Here is a 20,637-nt window from a genome sequence, read left to right as displayed (position 1 = left end):
TCAAATTGTCGTTGCAGGTTGTATTGTTCCAAAGAGTGTGAATTGCAAGATCAAAATAACCACAAAGCTATAAGTAGTGCCATTACGGAATTCGAATTAATGGAAAGAGAGAAACATTTTAAAAACTTTTATGTGTCTCAAAATTCCCAATTCCCAGCAAAATGGCCAACAAACTTGTAAAGTTGATTGTAACACAACCCACAGTGAATTGTGAAATAAACGATGTTTCTTGACAGGTTTTATGGGATGCTGGTTCCATGATAAGCTAATTAGTCAACTCTGGGTAGACAACCACGCGCCACACGTAAATTTTGTACCTATCGAGGAATTTGCGGAGCATGCAAACGGCATAGCGTTAAAAGCGACAAATAATACGGAAGTTCGTGTAACCGGTGTTTCACCATTAAATGTGACAATTGCACGAAACAATGCGTTTATAAAATCCATAAAATTAGGATTCGTTAAATCATTGAAAACATTCAGTAAACTGTGATCTCATCAGTGAAACCCTCCTTTAAAGTAGGTGTGAGTGTGAGATGGCTCACATGAAGTTATAACACATATATGATTTGGTATTTTTGTATATGTAGTATGCAGCTGGGGGTACCATGTTTGTGTACCCTCTTTGAGTATGGTAGCTGGGAATAGGAAGTATTGGCCCCAGCTGCTATTTGTTTTTATCTTCTTTGTTTTGTCTTTGCTGCCCCTCCTCCATTCTAATGTGTTTTAGAAAAAAGACTAATGTTTTGACCTTACTTATGAGAAACTTTGTACAGTATACAAGGTTGATTCCAATTGTGACACATAAAAGATATACATGTGAGATATACTTATTATCTGTTCAATTTTATTGTACAAGTGATAGACCCCACCTTACACAGGGAAATATTATTGAAAATGCACAATGGGCAATAAATTATAAACTTTTGTTTTTGATCTGTATGTGATTGTTTAGTCCACAAATTGTAAATTTAAATCACAAGTTTAGATGATTTAAAATTTAAAGAATTTTTAAACTTAAAATGTAAAGGAAAAAAAATTATTAATCAATTACATTTTAGAAATCACAGGAGTAAACCTTAAAGATAATTAACTCCTATATATACAAGGTGTGACACTCGAGGGCTAAAATATGCTGATATCAGCAAAAACATTTTAAGGCAGAAACACATTTTTTCAAAATTACCCAGGGCTGGTCGACGTTGTCCATCATATTGGCTAGCGCTCAAACTTGTGAACGAGACGCGATTGGAAGCTAAGGAATCGTGGCTTTGAACTAAAGACATTCAAAGAAATGCTATGAGTAGTGCCAGGGAAAGAAGAGGAAGTCTTAAGTAATTTTTTTTCATTGGATTTACAAGGATTTGATACCCCAGAGTGAGAAGTAAATTTGTGCCGAACTTTTTTTGCGGAATTAATTTTCGCCTTTTTTGCCCAAATCCGCAAAAAATAATTCTGCAGAAGTCAAGAATTTTGTTCTTCCGCAAAAAAAAAATTCCGCAAAACTTTTGAAATTTTTTTTCCGCAAAAATTAATTACGCAAATTTTTCGAAATACTTTATGCGTAAAGAATCGAATTGACTTTGCTTTACATTGAAAGGCCTCTTTAGCTTTACAACACGAGAATAGAAAGTGGGGTTGAAAAATGAAGAAGTAAAGCGTTAACGTGACAATATTTGATCTTACATTTGTTACAACTTAGTTATCTTTTTTGGGTATTTTGATAAAAAAATAGAGAGATGATATTCCATAAATCGGATGTTTCTTGCATCCGCAAAAAGTTATTCCGCAATATCTGTTTTAAAATCGTTATCCGCAAAAATCTATTCCTCAAAATATGTCATTTTTCGGTCACTCATCTGCAAAGAAAAATTCCGCACAAATTTCTTCCGAAAATAATTTCTTCCCTTAAGGTATTTGGACCTCCCATAACAATGAACGGTCAAGACTTGAGTATATAGCTAGTTAGGTATGCAAGGCATTTCATGTTGGTTAAATATGTTGTCACGACAAGCAGAAACCTATATTTAATAAATAAATTTCTTCAAATGTTGAGGTTTCTTTTATTGAACGGGAACCTACTTTTCAAAAATAAATGTTTGTAGATTTTTAGGTTTCTTTTATGAAATAACAAAATTTGGGAAAGTATAGCAAGGAGGAGTAATATTCGCTTGGAGCGGGAAGACCTAAAGCCTCTGTCCAGGTTAGGATTTCGCAAAGGGTAAACTGTATCACACATAGTGTAATGTGTTACAAATCAAGTGGAGCGCTTATAGCATTAAAGGTATAATATATTCATCATAAACCAACATTCACAGGACTTATAATTAAATTATTATTATTATTATTAAACATATATTTGGCATCCATAATTTACAAATGGTTCTTCTGCCTACAAAAAAATAAAAACTATAAAAATCTATAAAATCTATAAGATCAGTAAAAAAATATATTGAATCTAAGTGCATAATGAAATAAATGGGCTCACAGAGTACGAAATGGTGCCGGTAGAGTAAGTAGACACATTGAACAAGAAAAAAAAAAAAAGAAGAGACTAATTAAAAATAAATAAATTGATGGCACCGATGTAAGGACACACAAAAAAGGTAGAACTATAATGAAAAGATGGGGGGAAATAGGTAGCCTACATGCATAGAGTTATTCACATTATTTGGATAAAAGTTTGCACAAAGCACTATCGTGTAAAAATAATTTGACTTTTTTGATAAATTCTTTATGGTTGACAACGGAACGAATATTGCCAGGAAGATCATTAAACAACGCTGATGAGCAATCCATAAACGTTTTTCGGAATGTGTCGCTTTGTAGTTTATTTTTGTTTTCTGCATCAGATCGCAGGCTTCGACCATTTTTGTACCATTTCAGTGTAAGGTATTCAGGTGAGCATTCGTCATACAACACCTTGTGTGCCAGTTTTAGTATCGATAAATTTACACGCTCTTGCACTGGCAGCCATTTCAGTATTACTAACACATCGTTAGTGGAAGCATATCTCTGAAGAACAAAGCTGGCAGCGACATTTAGAACTCTTTGTTACCTTTTCATTTGATATTGTGGAATATTATTATAGACAAGATTTCCGTAGTCTATCTTTGATAATATCAGTGCTTCAGCGAGATTCTTTCTCACGTGAAAAGGTGCCAAACGTTTCAATCGCTTTAATGTCGAAATCGTAGCGTATGATGATCTAATGATGTTATTCACATGTGTAGACCACGTCATATGTTCATCGAATGTTATGCCCAGTATTTTGAGAGAGGATACCCGCTCAATCTCAGCACCATTACTATGGAATTTGAATAAGTTACTGAAGTTTAAATTGTTTATACAGCTTAACTGGCTTGTCGAGTACATAATTGATTTTGTCTTTATGGAATTAAACATCAGATTGTTTATCTTTGACCATGTTGTTATTTGGTTAATGTCACTTTGAAGCTTTGCTGTTGCGATATCCATTTCTTTTAGTTTGAAGTGTATGTAGAGATTTGTGTCATCTGCGTACTGGATAGAATTACACGACGAATTCAACGATAGGTCAGAGACATAGATGTTGAACAAGATCGGACCTAGAATAGATCCCTGGGGAACACCGTATTTGATCAGCAAGGTGTCCGATTTTTTGTCATCAATTTGCACAAACTGCTGGCGATTTGACAAATAGTTAGAGATCAAATTGATGAATGCAGGAGACATTTGGAGTTTCTTCAACTTATTAATCAGAACGTCATATTTCACAGTATCAAATGCTTAGGAGTAATCTGCTGACACTGATAAAGTTACTTCACCTCTTTGCATAGCCTTCAAAATGTCGTCCTTTAATTTTAAGAGTATCGTGATGCACGAGTGACCTTTGCGAAAACCAGATTGAGTTGAAGCGTAAATGTTATATCTATCAATGAAGTCACAAAGCTGTGATAAAATGACTTTCTCATATACTTTCGACAGTACAGGAAGTATTGATATTGGACGAAAATCTTCTAGTTGCGAAGCACCTGGAACTTTAGGTACCGGACAGATACGTGATTTCTTCCAGCATGTTGGAAATACGTTTGCATCGATGCAGTTATTCAAAATCTTTGTTAGGACTGGCGACAATTGGGCTGCGACTGGTTTTATGAATTTCGCTGGTATGTTATCACCACCAGTAGAGCAATCACTTCTCAATGAATTCAAATGTTTGAGAACATCCTCTTGGGTAGCGTGACGAAGGTCAAATAAATCCATTGCCGGTACAGCCTCATCATTCATGGTGGGAGAAATGTTTAACTCATTTGTATTGCTTAACTTTATTGCAATGGAATTGAAATAATCATTGATGGTATCGGGATTCTGCCTGATTTGTTTGAACTGTGGTTTAATAATAGTTCTTATGGTTTTCCATACTTCCTTTGAACGGTTACTTGATAAAGCCTTTTGATAGAAGGTTCTTCTAGAGTGTTTGATAGCCTTCTTCAATTTATTTCTCGTTTCAATATACTCATGTTTAGCCTCTCTGTCATCACAAGATTTTAATTCACTACGAAGTTCATCAAGTTTCAGTTTCGACGATACAATGGATGGGTCCTTCATCCAGGGAGCTGGTGGTCGTGTAAATTTACACCTTTTCAAAGGAGCATGGCTATTAATGCAGGACAGTATGAGTTCATTCATAACATACAGTTGATCTTCCGGATCATCAAAAGTATCTATCAAGGAAAAAGGAATCTTCTCGATATCACTAATATATTCATCGATGTTCAACTGCTTCTCGTCACGTATAAATTTGTATCGTTTTTCGAATTTATCCTTTTTGATATTCATAACGATATGCGGGGCATCATGGTCAGAAATTTCATCGCACAATAAAACGTTCTCACTAACTACCTTTTCCGGTATATTGCTAATAACATGATCAATAAGGAATGTCGATTTTCGGGTTGGTTTTGTAATATGTTGTTTTAGGTCATAAGTCATAAGTGTATCTTGATATAATTCGATTGTGGATTTATCACCTTGTAATAAGTCGATATTGAAGTCACCTGTAATTATGATAATACCGTCCCATTTTGCGGTGATGTGACGCAAAAGAATATCAAATCGTTCTAGCCAATCTTTTTTTTCTCTTTCTATAGAAGATGGCTGATAAAATGTTCCAACTAGATATGAGTAATTTTTATTTCTACCTTTCACTTCGATCCAGACATGTTCGATAGAATTGTCGAGTTTGGTTATGTCGTCTCTAGTTTTGTAAATAAGTTCGTCCTTGATGTACATTCCAACACCACCTCCTCGTTTATCAGTTCTGTTTTTATATTCAAATTGGTATCCTGGAATGTTTACATAATCAATCAATACCTGATTATTTTTTAACCATGTCTCGGACAACGTGATTATGTCAAATTTATGACATTCGAGCATGTATGAGAACTCGTCAAATGTGCTCGGTAAGGATTGCGTATTTAGATGGCAAATTTTCGTATGTTTTGGATTGCTTGGTATGGTTATTAATTCCTCGTATTCACCACCATCACTCAGAATAGATGAGTACAATGCGCAAACATCACGTACATTCGAAAAGGGAAGCACAGTAAAATGGCAATCTGAACAGGTCCAATATTTCGGAATTCTACCATTGAGTACTAAATTTGATTGGTTCAAACAAGCAGCGTGAGTGGTTTCCCAGCATGTATCACAAATGAATCGTCTTTGATTGCATTTAACACATTTCTCACAGATTGAACAAGATGGAGCTTTCAATCCGCGTTGGAGTGCGGGACCAGGATTGCTTTCAACATCGCCACTCATTACAAGTTGTTGCGTGGCACAATGGTTAGCATAATACAATACACGAGATTTACATCTTTTCACTTTTCCGCCATTAGGGGTTTGCGATATAGTATGCTGTTGATCAGTGATAGCAAAATCTGACCCACCCAACTAAAATAATCTGAAAACACTTGAACTCCATCGTAGATGATTTGTTGCGTGAAGAAAATTATGACAAACTTTTTCGTTTACGTTATTTTACTTTCCATGAGTCAAAAACTGTAATTCTGTAGACAACCAACGATCATAAACCCACTGAATAATAATATCAAATACCAACTAAATCAATATTAATAGCTGCAAGTTCGTGAGTGATTAAATAAGTAATATCGTATCAAAGAACACAAGTAAATCCAGCTCTTGTAAAAAACACGTCCGACCTCAAACACATTATAGATAAGTAATTCTATTAACACGTACCGACGAGATATCATTCATTCATATTATTTAGTGATTTTCTTCCGATATTACTAAGTTGTATCGCTTTTAACAGTGAAGCGATCGACTGTGGGAATTAATTGAACTATAATGAATTATAATGAAGCCTATTGTTACTATTCCAAAGCAAATACAGTTGTTCAGGATTTCTCATTTTGTAGAATAAGTTCCCGTGCTTATTCAAAAATTAATTGTGATTGGCACTAGGCTGAGCAAGTAAACGTTGTCAGATCCAAGTGGACAAAAGAATAAATTTCTAACCACTTTGTATTTATACAGCATAAAATTTAGATTATGATGTATTTGGCACTGTGCTTTAGAAGAGCATTTCCACTTTCTCTGAGCTGGATAAGGTATTTGGTCCTAAACCTGGGACACAATTTTTCTGTTTGAATTATTTTGAATCCTGAGAATCACTTTGAATGTGTTCTGTACACATGGCTTGTCAAAATTGATATGCTGTAAAAAACAGTTTATTGGCGTCTCCAAAAATGGCTAAATTCAGGAACTCAGAAACTATGATAGTGGTAAAAGCGTTTTTGGGTTCATTTCATCAAACTGGTCTAAAAACATGTAATACCAAGTTTCAAGTCATTATTTGAATTTTTACTAAAGTAATAGAACTTTTACTTAGTTTTAGCATAGTTTTTCATACCACTGACACCAAATTCCTCTCAAGTTGTGACTTCTAACCTAGGTAAAAAACTCAGCCTTGCCCTTTCATACTTAGTCTAGCTAGCTATAGCGAAAAAGTTCAACATTCAAACTTTACCTATTTTACTGAGTATTAAGTAATATAAGAACAATATCAAACAACGCCTAAGCTATTTTCTTTTGTAAACAAACCCAGTGGTATTTTTGTAATAAGTACCAAATTTAATGTGTACATTTCTTGCGCTTATAAGTGTAATCAAAGTGCCATGTATATAAGTCCTAAATATTTATGTCATTGGCTCACCTTTACGAATGACACTACGTAGCAGAGAAACTGTGCTATGCTATTTCCTGTAACCTATACCGCGATTTGGTTGTGATATATATCAGAATTAATTGTTTGAAAAGCAACCTCGTTTTCAGGGCAATTTTTCACTTTTCTGATATCCGAGACGGCACGAAGAAATGACCCTGGGCCAGGCTGGTTAAAATCAGCACGATTCGTGCTGATTTTTAATTGATTTAAATATTAGTCATTTTGTTAAGAATTGCATGCAGACCGCCGAGAACACCGTATTGCTATAATTTATTTTTAAATTTTATTTTAATCAGAAACAAGTTAGCTAAACTGTTTTAAGTTTGGGCTACGAGAAATTATGATTGCAGTGTTGCTTTCGCTTTTTTTGGCTACATATAAATTTTGAATATATATTTACTTTAAAGTTTTCAGCCATCTATAGCTAGCTAGCTAGCAAAGGTCTAAGACGTACTTTTGTAGCTACAAAGGTTGTGCAAACCAAGGTAGCTAAACATTTTTTTAAAAATGATTTTAGCCATCTTTATTTTATATTATAGTTAAAAGTTAGAGTACTTTTAGCTAGCTATAGCGTTACCAAGCCACAGAATTCCCAGAGATTTTGGGTTTAAAATTACAGAAGATGCCTAGCTACTTAGGTTTTTAGTAGTTTTTTAGGAACATGCATTCTTTCTAATTCCATTTTTGTCTTGCAGGCCACTTATTGCTGACATGAACCTAAGTTGAGGCTTTATTACGCAGGCATTGTGGTGGCGTGTAGCTAAATATTATACTAGTATTGAGTCATCAACGTAACCATGTGTCAGATACAGATCAGATATATACGTTTAGACGTATATAATAACTGGCTCATTTTGTTTGTTATTGTCGTAACGTACATATACACCTAAATAAAATCGTATTGTCCAAATTTTTTACCTAGCTGGTTATTGTTAGGTCAAAGTTTATAATTGCCTTTAAAAAAATCCTATTAACCTGCTTGAAATGCCTAAATTCTGAAATTTGAAAAGTATAGCTATTACAGAATTATTTTTTATGCTAATCCCATCAGACCAGCCTAAAAGGATCTCCAACAAGTTTCAACTCAATATCTTTCTTTTTCATCTTTCTTTTTCATCATATTGCAGTTTTGGTTTTCACGAAACGGGTCCCTGGAAACTTATTTATAACTAAATGGCCACTGCGGTCTATATAATTTTAAAATAATAATTTTATGTTTGTTGCTTTACTAAGAGATTAAAAGACATAAAACATAAGATTTTGCATTTCATGCAGTCAGAGAAAATTGTTATTTAATCTGTAACCGATTTTAATTTAATCTGTAACAATTAGGCAAAACAGACTAATTAGAAGGTACGTACAGATTAATTAAGCGTATAACTATTTAGTTAATCAAGTGTTATGAACTTCTTAAACCAGTTTTTTACCCTTTTTCAACCAAATCAACAGCATATGATTTTATTTTTTAGTTTATGTGTTCTGCCTCCTTTAGAAAGAATATTAGCTAGAGTGTAAAAGAAGGTCTGTTCGGGAGATATGGGAATAGTTATGTATACCTGTATGTACCTTGTGTTGTACTTGAGCTAGCTAGATAGCTGCTAAACATGTCTTCAAGCAAACCTACTTTGTGTTTTTTACTACACCCTGTGCACAAAAGCTAGCATAGCTAGCTTTCTAGCTCTAGTCTAGTAGGTAGGAGGTCCTCAACTGCACTGCAAAAAAAACCAGAAGCTTACTATACCAGCCTCTGAGGACAACTAAAAGCTATTTAATTTTATGTGCACGTTAAGCTATACTAAAAATGCCAAATATTTTATTTTTCACAAAAGTAAATTCAGTGCAGCATATCTAGAACATAAACATTCAAGCGTCCCTTTCGCACATAAACTTAGCTGCTCGGGCAACTTACGGACAGTCTCCAATTATTTCGGGTAAAACACGGGTATACCGCGTTTTATCATAATCGTCTACCGCGTTTTGCTATCTGACGTGCTTTTTGTCGTTTCAAGTTTGTGAAGAAGACAAGAAGGTGCCGCCATTTTTGTGTTTTTGTGTTGACAGAAATGGTTGGTTGTACCATACATTTGGCTGTTAAGGTATTTGTGATCACGCAGTAAAAACAAGGTTTGTAATATTATTTATTCTATATATTTGAAATTTTCTATATTCTATTTGCCTATAGCTACCTGTCAAAATTATATATATAGTAGCTATAGCAAAAGCTAGCTATATATTTCTGGAAGTGTTTACCTAAACTTTGTAACTGTCAGAGCTATACATAGCCTTTCTGGCTGTTATATACATAGATATATACATAGATAGATATATACAATATAAAAACAGTTAGTCAAGAAATTAAACTGTTTATGTAGTTCTTAGATCACTGCAGATTACTTAGCTAAATAGTTGTGGGTGCAAATCCTACCTCTGTACGAAAGAGTAGCTTAATTAGAAAAGCAGTTTAGCTAGTATTCTCTTGATTTAGGGTGCAGATATATAACCCACATAATGGATTGTAAAAATGGACCTTTTTAAGACTGTTAGCTAGCTAGCTATTTCTTCTAAGTTTTGCACAATACAAGATTATTGCGTATTAAGCCCGTCAAAGCAACAACAAATACTTTGATATCTTTTTAAAGGTATTAATTTCCTTCTCGTGTTGTTCTTGTTTTTTCGTTTGTGCAAAATGATGATCCACAATAATATAAAAATACATTTCCCATACGAAACGTATCAGAAAAAAAGTTTTGTATATATATATATATCAAATGTTTTTATTTTAGCTAGCTCTGGCTAATTTGTTGAAAAATATGCTTCTTAAAATTTAAAAGCGCATATTGATCCTTTTGCTGAAAAACTAAATATTTTTCCATTGTTCAAGAATTTTTTTGGCGTGGTAATTTAATTTATATTTCTCCATGTAAATTTTATTTGATTTAAGCTCTTCTGTATTCGGCATCTTAAAATTTTTTGCTATGAAGTCTTTTTCCCAATCTTTCGTAGCTTTTTCTGCTTCATGCTGAACAGCCATCACTTTTTCACGAAAATGAATGATAAATGCTCTACATTTTTTTCTTGAATGTTCACTTTTAGTCAGCTTATATGACATATGATGACGGTCGAAGTCCTTCAATTTATCTGAATAGCCAAGAACATACATTATGTTCTTGCATACACCTGATTCAAGAATTGGGTTTTGGTCAGCTTTCGTCTGTCTGTCTCTACAGATCTTTTCCAACTTACTATTTTCTGCAGTTTTTTTAGGATTAGTAACTGAGTCAGCTATGCAAGGTTGTTGTTCCAATGTAATTGTGTTTGATGTTTCTTTCTTAAAATGAACAGCTTGGTCAACTTCTAAATCCAATAAGGAAGGTTGCTGTTCTAATGTGATATCTATCTCCATTTCTATCTCTTCATTATTATCATGTGATATATACGCATTATCATATTCTGCATTATCATCATCAGCCATCAGTTTGATATTACTTGTTATGTTTGCTTTTGGATTTGTAACGCCAGTCTGAGAGTAAGAAAGAGTTCATATGAGCTAAGAAGCAGGCTAGGTATCTGTAGAATTAAAGATAGATGTTGTCCAGATATAAGTAGATTAAGTTGGTTAGGACACTTGCAAGAATGAAGGAGGATAATTGGGTAAGAAAGTGTAGAGATAGACTTGATACAGAGGAATTTGAGTTGGGGGCTATTAATATACCCATCCTACAGACAGTAAGCCAAGAATGACGTATTACTTACTTCTTCAAGTGCCTTGCATTCTATTAAATCTCCATTTTCGTCGAAAGTATTTATCTTTGTGATTGGCAATTCAATACCACGATCAACGCATTTCTTCCAACAAGCTTCTACATCTTTTGCTACTGATTGCAGGTTGTCTTGTTTGAAATTTGTCATCAAAGGCCCTTCAACTCTGAAATCATCATCCTCTTTTCCATCATGAAATATGATAATATCATTTTCTCTATGCCACCAAACACCATTACCATAGAGCAAAAAATCTGCAATTCTTTCCAAGTGTGCCTGATATTTCCGTAGAGGTAAGTTAATGTTAAAACAACTTCTTTTCTCATCTGAAAATTCAAAAAAGTTTATTTCGAAACAAAATGACAATCATACACTTTTTATCACATGTTAAAATTTTAAACAAAATTAGAAAGATTAATGTTTGAATATCAAACCAGACTTTTTATTAAGTCAAGCACTTCAAAATATATTTAATTATCACATAGATTATGCCCAAACAGATCTTGGCACAACATGGCATGCTGGAAACTAATATTATGTAATCGTAGAATAATTCGTGGGGACCTTTTTTGGGATTTAAGATATGATAACCGAACTAGCTCCATCAATGTGTACAACAACTCTTTGATTTCCTTTCTGCAAGTGCTTTGCATTGATTGGTAAACAACTATTGATGACAGCCGATAGTCAGATCCTCTCACCTTGTCCTTCGAACCATATGTGGCATCTAGGGACTGTTGAAAAATTTTATTCTCTTGAGGTGTCAATACTTCATGCAAAACATCCCACAAATTCTTGATATGTCCTTTACAATCATGCAGTGGTTCAATCGGCATCACTTCATAATTAGCAAGATTCAAGGACTCCATTGTACTATGTTCATTTCCAAAGCAAAGAGCTGGAACACGGATAATTCCTTTAAAAAAAATTGTTGACTGAATTTATAAATTTTAATGAGTGTAATTTTGAAAATAAAATCAGAATTGTTTTTATGCTTTTCAATTTTCCTCAACATATCTGATTTTCTTTTGCTTTATTTGTAGAAAAATTTTCAGACAAATATCAACTAACATCAACTTATATAAAACTTTTGCGAAAAAGGCCAAAATTTGCAAAAGTTATTTTAGTTTATCAAAAATAAAATAGCCCTAACCTGTCAAATGATTTTTTAGTAGCTGTTCAAGGTCCTTTTTGTGCAACTTTTGATGAACTGGTAAGTCACGGTCAAGGTTTCTGTAATTTACTTCAAGACCCAGTTTCTCCACATTGAGTTGTTGAAATGGAGACACAGCTTTTTGTTGTTGTCCTGCTGGGCCTGATATTACCTAAAATAATCAAAAATAGTTAGTTAAAAATAGTTAATGTTATGTAATAGAAATCTATAAATTTGTCATTCATATTTTGTTTCATTTACCTGGAATAAATAATTTTCTATACTTTTTGTCAAAATTACAAATAACGAACAACTTATTTTGAAATTTATGTACCTTCTTCCTTCTTTGTTCCAAGGACACTATTTTGTTACTGTAGACATGGGCTATATCTGTAAATCTTGATTTTTTGCATCCACAAAGACAGGGAAAGTTTCCACCATGAGAGTTACCACTCTCGTATTGTATTTCAGGATGGTCACCTAAAATATAAATGAATTCCTGTTATCCTTTTTTAAATAAATTGTTGCATTATGCAGATTAAACTTGTGTGAATTGAATTCCATCAACATACCATGAAAAAACCTTATCACATCAACCACTTTCTTATCATTGACAATTAATGGGTCAGACAATTTTCTAATGTCATTAAGTCTGGTTTCGACATATGAAAGCTTCTCTGCAATGCTATCCTGGGCAAAACCAATAATATAAACGGATGGACGCTCCACAAGTTCTTGAACATCATGACAAATTCCTAAAATTTAATTTAGCGAACATTATTAAGTGGCATTTAATGTCTACTATCAAAGTAAAAAAAGTAAATATTTTTGATTTTAGATATCTAGAATTTTGGTGATCAATAACAATACTTCTAAATGACATACCTGTTTTTGCATACATTTCCTCATCTGTATAAAATAACTTGTCATCGTAAACAACTTTGACAGTCAATAGTAAATGGCCAGCACTCAAAAGTGATGCATGATCAGACCATAGTATGAAGTATCTTGTCAAAGCACCTTTTGGATTTCTCATAATCCCCAAACTTTGATGTTCTTCAAAAATCTTTCTGCGAATGTCACTCAGTGGTATACAACGACCAGATACTGTGAATTCTTCATTGAAAATCACTCCATTCTTTATCACAGCTTTTTTATATTTTTTTGGCTCAACCAAAGATCCTAATAGAATATCTCCAGATTCAATCTTCTTCAGTATCTCCTCTTTTATTTTTTCAAATGTAGGGGGCATAGGAACCGACACTCCACTTCCATCTGTAAAAAATGAAATGTTCTCAATATCTCTCTTTCTGAACAAGGAATGTTAAGTTGATTGTACAAACGCTACGATATATACATCCTCTTTTTGTATAATACATATTTCTAAAAGTATTGTGAAGATGCAATGTGTTTTAGGTAAACATTGTTCTACACACAGAAATCTACTGTAACACTTGAAAGAATTTAAGAATCTTTTGCTATAAATTATACAGATTTGATGACAAGAAACAATGTTGGAAGCGTACATTATATATCAATTCTTCTTTTTTTTAGGTACTCACCTGGAAACTTTTCATATTTTCGACGATATTTGCATGGGTTAACAAAATTGTTTGCAAATTTTGATAAATCAACACCGTTATCTTCGAGAAATTCCTTAACAACTGTATTTCCAGTAGTTCCAGGTATATGATATTTTCGGGCCAAGTCAGAGTAATTTATCTGCAAGAGGAAATAAATCGATGTGTCACACAAGTTATTTTTTTGTTCAAAATTGGACAATGATATAAATGGCAATGTGTTCAACACAAATGTTAACAGATACATGAAGATATACCTTACTACCAACATCCATTCCTAACACTTCTTCAAGTAGAGCATGACGATCGAAATTTAATTTGTTTGGATCTGGACTATGTCGTTTTTTCTTGATTGGTGTGTCATCTACGTCTTGATTTTGTTGTAATTTTGTCCGCCCTATGGTTAGAAACAACTCCTTAATATATTTTGTTTAAAATAATTTTTACAGTTTTTAGTTTAGTCAATAATGATTTGCGAGACTGAATTCTACGAACCTAAGGTTTTATTTATTTTTGCTATTTTTTTTGCATTTATTCACACAGCAACTTATTTTCATAACATAGTTTTAATTATTTCTGCGTGTTAATTTCGTGGGGTTATATACTTCATCATGATATATGTTGATTGCTTATTTTTTCATTTTAATATTTGTTTATATATATATATATGCGTGTATATAATTATTTATAAATTTATATTCAAAAAATGCAACAATAAAATAATACCATTCAAGAAAAACCAGTGCCTGTAGGTGAATGGAGATACAGTACAGGTGAAAGATTAAAATTAAAAAATATATATAGCTATACCTATCATTCTTTTAATTGAATTTTCTTTACTTTCAAAGTATTGAATCGATCTTGATTTTTTGTAGGAAGCTTTTGATTGTCTGATGCCAAAGATTGTGTCTGTTGCTTTATTTTCACCAAAACATTTTTTTTCCAAGGATTTTTTTATTATTTTATTCCGTTCTCTAAGCTCTTTCTTTTTATCAGACTTGGACTTCACTTGAGCAATATTAGCTGATTTGACCTTTGTGAGAACCTTTGTGAATGGAGTGTCATATATACTGTCCCATTTTGAGTTGATACTATTAAGTACAGATTCTGCCGTTGTTTTCATATATGACATGTCAGTCTTTGTTTGAGGAATTGTCAAATTTATGGTGATTGGATGAACTGGTGTTGTGTTGATACTGTTTGGAGTAGTAATCGTTGATATGTTGTTATATGTTACATTTACAGGTGTGGACGTATTATTTGTTGTAGTTGGAGTTTTATTATTCGTACTATTTACAGTGTTTGATATATCTGTTAATGGTTTTTTAACATTGTTGATTTTTTTTGTTCTGTGTGATGTTGAAACAGGAAATGTATTTTTATTTTTTTCTAATAAACTGCATGCTTGACATGCATGTATAGTATGCCTAATCTTCTCATTATCTTTGAGTTTCTTCCAATTGTCTTGAGAAAAATCATCTAGGTATTTTTCCCTTACTTTACCGTTCCACTTTTTTTTTCTCACAAACGCAGTAAGTTCCTTGGACTTTCTGTCAAAATGATTTTTCGTTATGGATACATCAGGAAACATCGCCATAAAATTTGAAAAACGCAAGTCACAGTGATGATGACTTATATTTTTCATCCCATTCAATACTTCAGCACGCATAAAAGCGCATTCAAAAACGTTTGCCATGATATTCGTTATTCGTTCTTACTTTATTCCACAAAAAAAATTTCCCGCTGAAGCTACCATATTTATGTTTTTCTTTTCCCGCAGTTTTTGCGCGTCTTTTAATATAACGGGAAAAAAATCCGACACCGTAGTAAAAATGACGTCAAAGTACTGAAAATGACGAAAAATCAAAGAAAACGTCGTGTTTTACAGTTCGCACCACTTAGGGGTATGTGGCGTCATCGGATATTTTTTTAATCCACAGATAATATGTCGACGACTTAAAAAAAAGCCGTTTATAGTTGATCGCGTATTTATTTATATGGGTTTTACCGAATTAAAAAGGTGAATAAAATCACGAAAGCGAGGCTATATCGACTTAAATACAACTAAAAAATTTTAAACAGCTTTTTTTCAAAAATCGATCCTTCACCTGAACGAATAAAAAAAACCAGGATGTTTTATTATCAGTCAGGTTGGTGCGCTTAGTAAAACCACGTTTTGGAGACTGTCCGTAAGTTGCCCGAGTGCCATTATTGTTTTTCTGTTGTTATTCAATTTTTTACACATAAATTAATTTTCATTCATTTTAAACAAAAAATACTATAGCGTACTTTCAAAGTCGACATAGCGTGCAATGAGGAAAAGTAAGCTCGTTAAAGCAAATTAGATTAAAAAAACTAATTTTAATAATTAAGAGTTTTACAGTCGATATATATTGATAAATGATTTATATAGCTTCGACAACAATTCAAAACAGCATAAACGTTCAATGAATTCATTTCCTCCCTCCCCCCTCTCGTCCCCCACAATTGAAGCGGAAAGTTGTATTCAACAGACAACATATGATGACCTTTAATGATTAAAAATTGAATTAATATTATATCCTACCAATAATGCCGAAGAAAGCAATTTTTATTTATTTATTTATTTACTTATTTTTTATTTTCAAGCTAAAAAAAAAATACTTTACAAGAAAAAGATTTTTAAAGATTTTTTCTTCGACCTGTATTAATGTGTAAAAAAACGAACTTTTAAATAATTATCTACAAGGTGCAACATATTCATCACAAAAATCTCACATACAAAATATATATACAATTTTTCATCTTTTATTGGCTTTTTCATTGAAAAGGGTTAAATTTTCTAAATCAGTTATGTTGATACAACTGTATAGTTAATTTGATTTTTTTACGCTTTATCATGTTCAACACTTTTTGGTCAAAAACTTCAGCACAACATCCATCAAAGTTAAAAAGTGCTTCTGTTGTACTCAACACCATTAACTAACGATACCTTTCCTTGAATTTTGTCAAAAAAAAAATAAAACTTTGTTATGTAGCAGAAGCCCAATTAATATTGCTGTATTTTCTTATTTGATTTGTTTATAAGTCACCATAAACATACCACTCGTTCACAGCCAATGATTGTGAAGAGCCCAGTAGATGTCTGAAAACAATTATTCGACCGGATAAATATGAATTGCATTCCACGACAAACTCAACACCAGCCAACTCTGGTATTCATGAACAAATTTTATTATCAACTGTGATTACACCCTTTTGAACAGTCGATTGCAAACGAATCGTTACAAATCGAACGGGTATTGTCGTACTGAAATGTATGACAAAGTGACTGTTGGTAGCACCCAGAGCTCCAGCGTAAGTATAATCTTTCCCGTCCTGTAAGTAACCTATTGGGTGTGAAACATCATGCGGATACGCTCCCATAATCGCAGGAGGCAATTTTTTAAACTGATTGGCTGAAAAAAATGAAGACAGAAATAGTTATACCAACCTACCAAATAAAGATTTACCGAATTTTACATCACAGCAACCGTAGCAATTCGAGGCTGTCTTATCGAAGAATGAACAAGAAAATACCTCCCATTAACACAATATAAACGAAACCTAAATACTGATGTTTTTCACCAAAAATTAATCTTTCTTGTAACATATCAAAAATAGTTGGCTTTCTTTGTAATTTCTGGACTACCTTTGTAATTTTTTGGCTTCCTCTCTAATGCACATTTCTGGAATGTTCGGATGTGGAGGGAGGGATGCTTAACTTCAGAAATAATTATTATTTTTTGTCAGTATTTTAGCATAATTTAGAACATGCTAAAGACTCGTCTAAATTTTGGATAATGCTTATTATTTCATGTTAACGTGATAATTTTTTACTTTAACCTGTACGCGTGTTTGTACGCTGTTTTTTTTTTTCAAATTAACTTGAAGTGTTAGGTGGCTTTAGGCATGTTTTTTGTAAGAATAAATAGTTAATTTTTGTACAACATCTCCCGGTTTTGTGGCCAATTAAAGTGGGGAAAAAAACGTCCGGTTTTTTTTTTATTTTTTAGTATCTTTCAAACACTGAGGCAGTATAAAGTTGATGAAGATGGTACTTACGTATGCACTTGTAGCCCACTTGATCGTCTTCAAAGCAAGTATCAACACAAGCTTCTGTGAGAGCACACGGACTAATTGAACGGCAGATTGGTCCCCTCTAAAACAAATTACAGGTTTTGTTGCAAGTACGAACTTTTATTGAGGCAATAAATTATTGTATTAATTATTTTCAGATTTTTTATCTCCATGCTTTAAGATCAAAGCATATTTTTCTAGCTCTTTCTGTTTCCCGAAAAAAAAAGTTTACCAAATACTGGACAGAAACAATATTCGCCACTTACATTTCTCGTTCCATAATTTGTTGACAAAAATTGCCAACCTTCTTCTGGTGTTTCATTTCCTTCGGAGTTCATTAACTCGCACGCAAGATTCGTTGCGTGATAATTGACAAACGAGCAACTATCGCATGTCAGACATGATAAAACGCATTCAGATCTTGTCAAACCATCCATAGATTTCTCCGCAATACCATTAAACCTTGTGTTTAATTTAATGATGGAGAAATTTCCATGGCGACGACAATGCAGGCGTGTGATGTATCCAAGTGACAAGTAACACCAAATGAAGAGGAAAAAAATCGAATACGCCGCTCTAAAAATGTGATAAGCGTTGTCGAAGTGATCTTAAAAATAAGAACTTTATTGAAATGATCTTACGGACATACCTTACTACATAAAATTAAAATGGTAAATTTGTCTGCTGTGGATAGAAAAGTATTTTTTCTAAAGTTTAAACGCGGATTAGTTCAAGTTAAGTGCCAGAAAAACTAATATAACTACAAATTAAGATGAAGTGCATAATAAAATGGGTCTCATTAATGCGGTTTCTAGGGCTAGTTTGTGTTTCAAAGTAGGGAAAAAAGTATTAAAAGTTTTAAATAGCTAGTAATTTGGAATTTCAAGTTGAAATTAAATTCCAATATGTATCGAGATAGGATTTTTTTTCATTTTTAGTTTTTAAGAAAATTCCACTCACCTCACCAACATTTTAACTGTTGAGTTTTTTTCCTTGTTTTTTATTTCGTCTTGAGTTTATCTTACTGAGAAGCATATGACCAAGCATTATTGCTTTCAACGGTTTTCAATATTAAATTTTAAGCAGTGAGTGAATTAAAATTTTATCCGAAAAATATTATAGTGGTGAAACTTTGAATACTGATTCAACTTAAAAAGGACTAGATCCCACAGTCTGTCTCATGCTTTTTACAGAAAAAGGGCGACACCATCATTTTTTATTAAAATAATGCAGTAAAACGTAAGTAAACAATGCAGTAAAACATAACATCAAAAATAGTATTCGAAAACACTCGCTTGCATTATCATGTACTTTAACGACGTACCTTATCAGAAAATAATCCGTTTGACAAAATTATTGAAATTTTTGGCACGTGAAATTATTTTATCTAATTAAATGTGCGGCTATTGACTTTATTCAACTAATTCTGTATTAGTTTACAGGTGAGAGAAAGGCCGGGACAATTTTCTTCTAAATCATTACATGTTTCCCGTTGCTTATGCATGCGCAGTTGATCGGGTTTAAAGGTCAGGCGCCATGCGTTCAAAAGATGAAATCAATGGCTGCATGATATTCTTATTTTTCTTTTCTTTTTACATTTTCCTCGCCGTTTTTATTTTGCCTCAATTTTTCCCGGATAATAATTCTTTTATTATTTCTTGCTTTTTAAATATTTTATAAAAATCTATGATATCAAAAGTTTATTAATTATATACTTTCTCTTCTAATTTAAACTTTGTCTTAAGGTGGCAGTAACCTTTTTCAGCCGTTCAAACAGATAGATTTTTCAGTCAGTGTATTCAATACAATCTTTCTTTCCTGAAAATATTAGCCTTCAGGCACATAGAAAGAGTTTGAAGGCACATATAAACAGTTTTGTTCCACTTTAACTTTCTGAGTCAGCAGTTATACTCATTTATTAAATATGCAATAATGAAGAGAATAAGTAGCTTTCACGACCTCCAACTTTGTACAAACTTATAATTTTACATTAACTTCTGTTTTAAAAGAAACCTTGGGTTGGTCGTATGAAAAGGGTGTGCGGAAAGCTATTGTTCTTTTACCATATCATGCTGCATCTAGTCGCTGTCAAAGAAATAGAACAGTTCCACAGTTCTTCACCGTAAAACCTCTAATTTAGTGCGACAGAAAAAATAATTATTTTGGCTATGCCGCACTAATAATTAGAGGGGATAAATTAGCTTTTTAGCATTTCAAAACCGCACTAATAATTAGGACATCTGCATTAATTCAATGGCGCACGAAATTAGAGGTTTTACGGTAGCCACCTTTCTTGTTTTATACTTAAAACACTGAGGTTGTGAAAATAAACGACAAAAAAATACAAACAGTGTAGGCTTATATGCGTGGCAATAGGGTATAATTTATTTGTCTTTTGCGTGTTTTTACAAAAGCCCTTGCGTCATTTAAAAACTTACTTCTACAAAAGACATGGGTAATGAACTTTTATCATTCCCTTGATACATTTTATATGTTATACGTGCACGGACGATTAAAATTGTGTTTTCTATTTCGTCAAAACAGTTTTAATTATTCTCGCCTTTAAGAAGAAATTAACAAAAATTTATTGATGATAAGAAGAAAAATAAAATTGAAGATACAAGATATTTTATATCTGTAATGAAATCGAATTATAATGAAAAGAAAATTGTCCTTATATTAACTATATATATATCCGAAATTTATTTCGTGAATTTACAATTTGATAAGAATGTCTAAATTTGAGCTGAAGGTGGATGTGTTTTTATTGATGAAGTTGTTCTTATTGTGTTCTTAACTGGAGAATTTTTAAG

The 20,637-nt window shown here is 32.7% G+C and overlaps 4 protein-coding genes and 1 long non-coding RNA gene across 5 annotated transcripts; 1 reads left to right on the top strand and 4 right to left on the bottom strand.

The window, feature by feature from the left end:
* Positions 1 to 3,768: 3,768 nt before the first annotated feature.
* LOC130645901 (uncharacterized) lies at positions 3,769 to 6,260 on the bottom strand. The gene is made up of 3 exons (XM_057452026.1): positions 6,207 to 6,260; positions 6,103 to 6,105; positions 3,769 to 5,937 (listed from the first exon to the last, which is right to left on the bottom strand). The coding sequence occupies exons 1-3, from the start codon at positions 6,258 to 6,260 to the stop codon at positions 3,769 to 3,771; spliced, it is 2,226 nt and encodes a 741-aa protein (XP_057308009.1).
* A 2,967-nt stretch (positions 6,261 to 9,227) lies between these two features.
* On the bottom strand, positions 9,228 to 11,412 carry LOC130644248 (uncharacterized). Its single transcript, XM_057449780.1, has 2 exons — positions 10,988 to 11,412; positions 9,228 to 10,754 (listed from the first exon to the last, which is right to left on the bottom strand). Exons 1-2 carry the CDS (start codon positions 11,141 to 11,143, stop codon positions 10,092 to 10,094), a joined length of 819 nt encoding a protein of 272 aa, XP_057305763.1. The 5' UTR covers positions 11,144 to 11,412; the 3' UTR covers positions 9,228 to 10,091.
* A 46-nt stretch (positions 11,413 to 11,458) lies between these two features.
* On the bottom strand, positions 11,459 to 13,662 carry LOC130644247 (uncharacterized). The gene is made up of 5 exons (XM_057449779.1): positions 13,032 to 13,662; positions 12,719 to 12,901; positions 12,481 to 12,626; positions 12,147 to 12,318; positions 11,459 to 11,909 (listed from the first exon to the last, which is right to left on the bottom strand). Exons 1-5 carry the CDS (start codon positions 13,396 to 13,398, stop codon positions 11,464 to 11,466), a joined length of 1,314 nt encoding a protein of 437 aa, XP_057305762.1. The 5' UTR covers positions 13,399 to 13,662; the 3' UTR covers positions 11,459 to 11,463.
* A 3,106-nt stretch (positions 13,663 to 16,768) lies between these two features.
* LOC130646255 (uncharacterized) lies at positions 16,769 to 18,895 on the bottom strand. Its single transcript, XM_057452431.1, has 4 exons — positions 18,785 to 18,895; positions 18,091 to 18,400; positions 17,810 to 17,906; positions 16,769 to 17,163 (listed from the first exon to the last, which is right to left on the bottom strand). Exons 1-4 carry the CDS (start codon positions 18,793 to 18,795, stop codon positions 16,925 to 16,927), a joined length of 657 nt encoding a protein of 218 aa, XP_057308414.1. The 5' UTR covers positions 18,796 to 18,895; the 3' UTR covers positions 16,769 to 16,924.
* LOC130646256 (uncharacterized) lies at positions 16,861 to 17,975 on the top strand. Its single transcript, XR_008982769.1, has 2 exons — positions 16,861 to 17,062; positions 17,761 to 17,975. It is a non-coding gene; the product is annotated as an uncharacterized LOC130646256 (long non-coding RNA).
* Positions 18,896 to 20,637: the final 1,742 nt, after the last annotated feature.

This window comes from Hydractinia symbiolongicarpus, chromosome 5 (assembly GCF_029227915.1).
Source record: "Hydractinia symbiolongicarpus strain clone_291-10 chromosome 5, HSymV2.1, whole genome shotgun sequence".
Lineage (NCBI taxonomy): Eukaryota > Metazoa > Cnidaria > Hydrozoa > Anthoathecata > Hydractiniidae > Hydractinia > Hydractinia symbiolongicarpus.
Note: the sequence above shows the minus strand (reverse complement) of the source record. Positions and strands in the feature narration are given on the sequence as shown.

What these genes read in the sequence shown, in the direction of transcription:
- LOC130645901 (XM_057452026.1), bottom strand. Translation starts at nt 6,260, where the DNA reads ATGATATCTCGTCGGTACGTGTTAATAGAATTACTTATCTATAATGTG.
- LOC130644248 (XM_057449780.1), bottom strand. Translation starts at nt 11,143, where the DNA reads ATGACAAATTTCAAACAAGACAACCTGCAATCAGTAGCAAAAGATGTA. An exon ending in AATGCAAGGCACTTGAAGAA is followed by an intron (nt 10,755 to 10,987) that starts GTAAGTAATACG and finishes TCTTACTCTCAG; the next exon opens with ACTGGCGTTACAAATCCAAA.
- LOC130644247 (XM_057449779.1), bottom strand. Translation starts at nt 13,398, where the DNA reads ATGCCCCCTACATTTGAAAAAATAAAAGAGGAGATACTGAAGAAGATT. An exon ending in TGGAACAAAGAAGGAAGAAG is followed by an intron (nt 12,319 to 12,480) that starts GTACATAAATTT and finishes TGATTATTTTAG; the next exon opens with GTAATATCAGGCCCAGCAGG. An exon ending in ACTAAAAAATCATTTGACAG is followed by an intron (nt 11,910 to 12,146) that starts GTTAGGGCTATT and finishes TTTTTTTTAAAG; the next exon opens with GAATTATCCGTGTTCCAGCT.
- LOC130646255 (XM_057452431.1), bottom strand. An exon ending in CAAATTATGGAACGAGAAAT is followed by an intron (nt 17,907 to 18,090) that starts GTAAGTGGCGAA and finishes AATTTGTTTTAG; the next exon opens with AGGGGACCAATCTGCCGTTC. An exon ending in AGTGGGCTACAAGTGCATAC is followed by an intron (nt 17,164 to 17,809) that starts GTAAGTACCATC and finishes CATTTTTTTCAG; the next exon opens with CCAATCAGTTTAAAAAATTG.